This window comes from Limanda limanda, chromosome 17, assembly GCF_963576545.1.
Source record: "Limanda limanda chromosome 17, fLimLim1.1, whole genome shotgun sequence".
In the NCBI taxonomy this organism is placed as follows: domain Eukaryota; kingdom Metazoa; phylum Chordata; class Actinopteri; order Pleuronectiformes; family Pleuronectidae; genus Limanda; species Limanda limanda.
The window spans coordinates 20,649,117-20,656,669 of record NC_083652.1 but is presented as its reverse complement, the minus strand read 5'-3'; the positions used below and the strand labels follow the sequence as shown (position 1 = coordinate 20,656,669).

At 39.4% G+C, this 7,553-nt stretch overlaps 1 protein-coding gene and 1 long non-coding RNA gene across 2 annotated transcripts in view; both read left to right on the top strand.

The window, feature by feature from the left end:
• LOC133022534 (uncharacterized) lies at positions 1-476 on the top strand. Its single transcript, XR_009683016.1, has 3 exons — positions 1-150; positions 226-283; positions 360-476. It is a non-coding gene; the product is annotated as an uncharacterized LOC133022534 (long non-coding RNA).
• A 2,616-nt stretch (positions 477-3,092) lies between these two features.
• The window catches only part of rnf213a (ring finger protein 213a), a gene marked incomplete in the record, with an annotated part of 31,980 nt that continues 27,519 nt past the window's right edge, over positions 3,093-7,553 (top strand). The window contains 6 exon segments of the mRNA XM_061090886.1: positions 3,093-3,276; positions 4,671-4,790; positions 5,308-5,462; positions 5,934-6,407; positions 6,714-6,908; positions 7,296-7,454. Of these exon segments, the coding sequence (XP_060946869.1) occupies positions 4,691-4,790; positions 5,308-5,462; positions 5,934-6,407; positions 6,714-6,908; positions 7,296-7,454 (1,083 nt within the window).

Below are 7,553 nucleotides of genomic sequence, written 5' to 3'. Positions count from 1 at the left end.
CACGCCATGTGTATGTGATTGTATCTAGAACACGCTCTACCTCAACTGGCCCATACCTGACAACAGCAATGAGGGAAATCCATGCGTGGGAAAACAATCAGAAACGGTCTACACAACCATTGACTTCAACACCAAGAGGAAGACAAACATGTGAGCTATTTCTGCAGTTATCTTTCACAAAATTGATGTTACATTAGAGGAACTCATCAACTATATCGACTGCAGGCAGCAACAGACGGACTCTTATAGCAATGATGAAGGTGCGATCTACAGCCTGTTGCAGGTAAAGATTAGCACATACTTGCACTTTTGAATAAGTAAGGATTGTCATAACTACAGTTTCATTCTCTTTCCTTTAGTTTCCAGGGAGCAGCTCTTGAACCCTTCATACGCTGACAATGCCTGTGACAGGGAGAGGAAACCCTGTGTGAAAATATAATATAACAGATTCTTGAGAGATGAAGAAATGTCACCAACATAAGAGTCAGGTGGATGTTACGTACAGGTTGTAGCAGAAGAATCCACAGAGGAAATTTACAGCATCAGTCTCTTTGATAATGACACATATTCACATGATGTCTGTTCTCAGCTCTGCCTCTGACAAAGATATGTTCATTTTAATAAAGATGCTTTTTTTATTTATGTTGATGCACCGACTGGCTGTTTAAGGGTTTTTAGTTGTGCAAAGATGCTCTTTTTTCACGCTTTGTGGCATTAAACAAATTAATTTACTTTGTGAAGTGATGTGACACAATTTTTCTCACAACTCTCATCAAGGTATCTGTCTTTATATTTAAAACACTGTGTGATCCCACTGTAATCCTCACATCTGCATGCTTGTTGTCCAGGGCCTCGGTCAGATTGTTGTGTATGAAACGATACACATGTGCTGTTGACCTGCAAACATGCATCATTAATAACCAATGTAAGCCTCCTGTCTTTTGGTAGAGGCCCTTGTAGCAGCCTGATGGGCAAACTGGCTTTGACGCGCGTCTTGTACATTACATGTGAGACAATAAAAAACTCTGCAAAGCTTTGTGGTTCTTTGAGTGTCACACCATGCAGACAGCTCCATTTCACTTTTATGCCACTTTTTAACTCGTCTCGTTCACACTTTCGTTGAACGATTTCGGTAAGAATATTTAGGCTCAGTTGTCTGGTTGAGAAGATAAAAGTATAGTCCCTTGTATTCACTCCTGCACAGAATGATCTCCACTTGTTCACATCAGAGGTTATTCTGCCCTCTGTTGGCCACGGAGGAGCAAACCACTCCTCAGGTGGTTTGTTGAGCCTCCATTGCTGGGACACATGCAAAACACAACTCTCCTCAGTGGATGAGTGGGCGTCAAGTGAGAGCTGTGGAGAACCATAACAGGATGAAAGGTCGTCCCGCATGCTGTGCGTGTTGCCCTTTGCTCAGAGCTGACAGGAAAAGAACAGGATATTCTTTTGTTGATGGATCTAGAGAGAGAGAGCATCGTGCAAGAGCTACAATCATCAGTTTTTCTAATGATTGAATCCATTACATGCAGCTTTAAAATGACAATGAATCCAACCTGTATTTGCCACAGGGGCATGCTGATGGACATGTAACCGCTTACTGCATGAAGCTCTCCTCTTTGTACATTCATTTTCTACTCTTTTTTCATTGGCTGCTTCTTTAGTAACGTCTTGAGTCACACAGTTAAAAACATCATGGGGGGATTCCAGTTTCATAGAGCCAAAGATAGACTGTCTGCCCTGGTCCCTGATCAGTGTCAAATCAACACATTGGGGGCTGAAATGCTTTTTGGATGTTTATGACTATTACTGCACTGAACAAATGATTGTGTAATGTTAACTTTTACTTTACTGCCCCAAACTGTATTTCTTAACGACTACTTGCTTGCATAACAACAGATTTGAAGAATCCTAATAAATTAAAAAAAAACAGTGCCTATTGTGGCACTATATGATATTCTATAGAGCCACTATAGATACCATGTGGTTCTAAAATCAAAAAGTAGCAGGACCTCATCACCTCTGTGCTTGTTTCCCTATATGATGGATGCCTGTCACTGTAAAGACCTTAAATGGCTTGCAACCAAATATATTTTTTTTACCTGGATGGTACAAGGCCTCTTGAGTATTATAATTGATTATATTTTATTATTATATTATAGACAGATTTGTATTTAAAAACATCATAATCAATTCTCATACATCTTCATTTTCGATAATCACAATAAGAATGAAAATAACATAACAGAGGATGAACAATAAACAATAGTTTATTGTTCTGTTTTCTTTGCTCTGATCCATGGTTGTCTTCCTCTATGTTTATTCATTGTAAAGCACTTTGTAACATTTTAAAATAAGTGCTGTATAAATGACGCTTATTATTAATAAAATATGAAACATTATTTATGATAACAGGAAGTTTCTACATGAAGCCAACTTATTAAAACGACACTCAATGATTAATAATACTCTTTTTTTTGATGAATTGATGAATCATGATGATCAGAGGGATTGTTCTTTCTTTCTTTTTTGTCCAGACACTTACTGGTTTGAATCATGAAGAAACTTAACTATTGGTTGTTGACGCCCCTTTACATTATATTATAGACAGATTTTTATTTAAAAACATCATAATCAATTCTCATACATCTTCAATTTTCGAGAATCACATATAATAACAATGAAAATAACAAAACTCTGAATGTAATTAATCTAGTTTATTGTTCTGTTTTCTTTGCTCTTGATCCATGGTTTTCATCCTCCATGTTTATTCATTGTAAAGCACTTTGTAACATAAAATAAGTGCTGTATAAATGACGCTTATTATTAGTAAAATATGAAACATTATTTATGATAACAGGAAGTTTCTGCATGAAGCCAACTTATTAAAACGACACTCAATGATTAATAATACTATTTTTTTTAAATGTATTTACAAAATTGATGAATCATGATGATCAGAGGGATTGCTCTTTCTTTCTTTTTGTATCCAGACACTTACTGGTTTGAATCATAAAGAAACTTAACTACTGGTTGTTGACGCCCATTTACCAAAAAACGAAAGCTTAGAGAACTTGCGGAAACGAGTGGACAACAGCTCGGACCAGACGTGACTCTGCGCCCGGTGCGTCGGAGCTCGACGTGCAGAGACGAGCTGTGGGTTCGGCGGTTTTTATGCAGAGAAGAGGAAGAAGAGAAAGAAGTCAGACTCCGGCTTAATGGCGGAAACCAGTTTCAAAGCTTTATAGACGACAACGTGCAGAGCTGAATGTGAAAGTAAGTGAACTAGTCCTCTGGAGAACTGGAGCAGCTACTGGACCGGTGAGTCCTGTCATGGTTAACCACCACTTCATGCACCTGACACATGTTCTTCACATGTTCTTCACATGTTCATCCCCTGACACATGTTCGTAATGTCGCTGTCGGCTCTGTGAAGCGGTTCAGGACCAGACCTAGCGGGCTAACGCTAGCTACGTAGCTCGTCGCCACACTGCGCAGGGAGTCAGTCGGTTCTTTATTAGTTGAAGCAGTGACACTTGTTCATAGTGTCTCTGCTGCGTGGATACAGTTAATAACCGTGTAATGAAGCTGCAGGAACAACCGCAGCCATTGTTGGGTTTGTTTCTGAAGCGTTTTGGCTGTTTCCAAATGACGCTAGAGGCTGGAACCGAAACAGGAAGTGACCTCCCGGAACACAGCCTGTGATTGGCTTAGCTTCAGAGTCAAAGATCTTTTACTGAACAGGATGGTTCCCTCCAGACTTGGAAAAAAAGCTCTTGCATCTTTTATTTATTTATTTACTCTTTCACGCGCATTTATATGATTTATATGACATAATTAACTACCCTGCCTTTTTTTTATATACTTTTAGTTTGCTTATTATTCTTTTCTGGGTTTCTTCCGCACCAGTGTTATGATTTCCACTCATTTAATCATAATTTTAAACATTTCCTTCACAAAAACAATTGTGAAAAATATTGATTCTCATTCACAACACTGCCTTCTGTGGGTTAAATGTAACTGTAATCTCAGATTGTGGGCAGAAAATTTCAAAAATCCGAGGGGATTTAACAAAGACAGCAGCATGTGTGATGAGCACATGTAGTGATTCTTAAGCAATTGCATAAAATTTAGTGGTAATACATTCAACTGTACATCCATTACTCTAAAACATATATCTAAATATAAAGATATATAATTTTACTTATATTTACTCAGACCTTTTTATGTCATTGATGATTTACATTATGTCTCTTTTTAGACGGCTGTTGTACTAGTTTCCACCGCAGCTGAACCAGGAGTGTCCCGGAGTAATTTGTCTCATCCGGCTTTTAGATGTATAACCTGTTTTGATTTCTTAAACTTTAAGGTGGTGCAGTCTTTTATATTTTTGTATTCTATTGCCCAGTGAGACCTTCTGTTTTTTCCCTGCTTTTTGGCTGAAATCATTAACTAGTATGTATGTGTATCATGTTGCAGTTTTTTCTTGACATTGTTATTTTCGCCTCCATCACTTATCTAAATGTTCATAATGAGTCAGTTTCTTTGAAAGGGTGTGTTCAGGATGATTGTTTTGCATAAACTGGCAGAATGGAAAGTGAAAGGAACTTGCCGCATGGTGTAATGCAAGGTACTTTTCATTGAAGACGTGTCCTCCCCTCCTTTTGCAGAGAGCAACTCAAGCCTAAAGATGAAGTGTCCACAATGTGGCCATAGTGTTTCGGAGAAGACAGCCAAGTTCTGCAGTGAGTGTGGCCGGAAGTTGACTGTCCAACCTGCAAACACACAGGGTGAGTAGTTTCATGTAGAATTGTGGTTAATGATTTACAGTTATCTACACGATTTAATTCACAGGGTCTCTATAAAGACTTATGTTTCTTAATACACCATGCAGAATTAATTTGGAGAAGACAAGTCTACTCTACATTAATACTGCCAGTTTGATAGGCCTCAATTGGAAATCGAATGTGTGTGTGAAATATACATGTTCATTAATTCTTTCCTCATTTATTCATTCATTAATGTAAAGGAAAAAGTCATAAACAACTTATCTTGCAAGAAAGTGAAAAAAATTAATTCCTAGATCAGCCCCATAATCTGGATCCGCATCAAAATTGAGTCTGTTCTTCCCTTACCCGTAATACACCCCTCCACCGCGTTTCATGGCAATCTGTCTCATAGGTTTAGCATAATCCTGCTTCAACAAACACACAAACAAGAACAAAAACATGATGTGACAAGAAATATGTAAATAACAGTCCCAATACTTAATGTCCGATTCAGTTTTAACATGTGTCTTTATTCCAGATGCAGAAAGTGAGCCCCAATCCTTGAAAGCAGACTTGAAAGGTACAACTGAGAAATCAGAGCCTCAGAAAAACGTCCCACCTGTAGACAGCAAGGAATCCAAGGAATCCCCCAAACGACAAAATGAAGAGAACACCGGCAACCAGAAGAAGAAGGTGATTATGACACTGATTTGCATTTCAATCATATTTCTGCCCATCCCATTTAAATCAGTGCAGGAAGGCTGAACAACAGAAACATCGTCTGAAATCTGTATCCTCTAAAAAGATCCATGAAGTTGAATTAGCATCTCTGTAAAACTCACCATTACCAGCTTCATTTTAGGACTGTTGCATTGTTGGAAAACCAATGAACTGGCAACTCTGTATGTACGAAGGACATATAACTAATTTTATTATTTAGTTCGACAGTCACAACTGAAAAGTTACCTCTTTAAATATTAAGAAACCGAAACGCTACTTTACATGAAGGACATTCCAGCGTGAAATATTAATAAAACAACACATCAGTTTACATACATTTCAAAAGTAGCTTAGATATTCAATTAATGCCAACGAAAGTAATGATCTGTAGATTACCAGTAAAGTGGATTTTAAAACAGATCCTCTACCTTTTTGTCATGATAGAAAAAAAAGAAGAAGAATAAAAAGAAGAAAGATGGCAGCATATTGTCAGACCTGGGCCCGAGCCTGTCACAGGTCTCCTTGGAAGACAACCAGGGGACGCAGGACAGTAGAGACTCCTCTGACAGTGAAAGCTCAAACAAAGCAGTGGATGAAACACTAGCCTCACTCCAGGATGAAGCCTCCTCGGTGGAGAGCCAGCCCAGTTCCTTAGTAGCCAACAGCCCTGCCGCACCGTCTGAAGACGCACAAGACATCCAAAGTGAAAATCCTGCTGCGACAGCGAGGCAGTTGGAGGAAAGTCAAGCACACTCCAATGAGGTAGAGAGAAACGCACAGAAAGCGAATGAGGATCAGACACTCAAGACAGCAGTGGCCGACACTCCGACTCAACACCCCACGTCAGAGGACAAGGGTACCACTCCTCAGTCAGGTACTGGTAAAGGGACCAAGGCCGCTAACCCTAAAGATCCAAAGGCAGACACTCCGACTCAACATCCCACGTCAGAGGACAAGGATACCACTCCTCAGTCAGGTACTGGTAAAGGGACCAAGGCCGCTAACCCTAAAGATCCAAAGGCAGACACTCCGACTCAACATCCCACATCAGAGGACAAGGGTACCACTCCTCAGTCAGGTACTGGTAAAGTGACCACGGCCGTTAATCCTAAAGATCCAAAGGCCGACACTCCGACTCAACACCCCACATCAGAGGACAAGGGTACCACTCCTCAGTCAGGTACTGGTAAAAGAACCAGATCCGCTAACCCTAAAGATCTAAAGGTTGACGAAAAAAAGTCTAAGAAACAGGCAGTAGTCACTGAGAAGCCTTCGCTGGACCCGAACGCCAATGAAGAACCAAGTGTGAAGCAGACGGGACAAACCAAACCTAAAGGAAAGAGTCAGCAGGACCAGAAACAGAAGCAAAATGTGCCAGCCAAAGAAAATATGGTTTTTGGCAATGGAGTGTCATCAAAGGTGAGACTGAGTGAAACTTATTAAAAAAGTTATTATTCTTATTGAGAAGCAGAAACCTACATTTAAATCTGTCTCCATGTTTGCAGGTGTTAAGGGTGTAGGGCTGGCTATCAATGTTTATTTCTTCTTATTTCAATATTCAAATTAAATTCAAATGTTGAATGAACATTTTAAATACAATTAATAAGCAATTCACAACTAAACACAGTGAAAATGTTATTCATTGTTATGTATATTATATATATATATATATATATATATAAAAAAAAAAAATTATAGCAATCATATACTATTTTATCTGAATTTGAATCTCAGACTCCTGTAGTTCATTCCAACAGCCCTATGAAGGTATATATTTAGGAACCATATTTATCAATCCTTGTACAGGCGGTCACTAAAGGCTCAAGCGTTGACCCAGAGGGGAAAGTAGAGCACATGGAGGTGCAGCAGTCTGGAAGTGGGCAGGACTCGACTCCAGCTCAAACCTCAAAGGACGACGGTGCGGACAACACAGAATCCAACACACCCGCTGGCCCACCACCCAAAGGTGATGATGTTGTCTTTGAAGGCTGCACGCTATTCCTTAAGAAAAAATGTCACCAGGTTACTCCCCGATTTGTGTAATATTTACTGCAGTATTTTTGT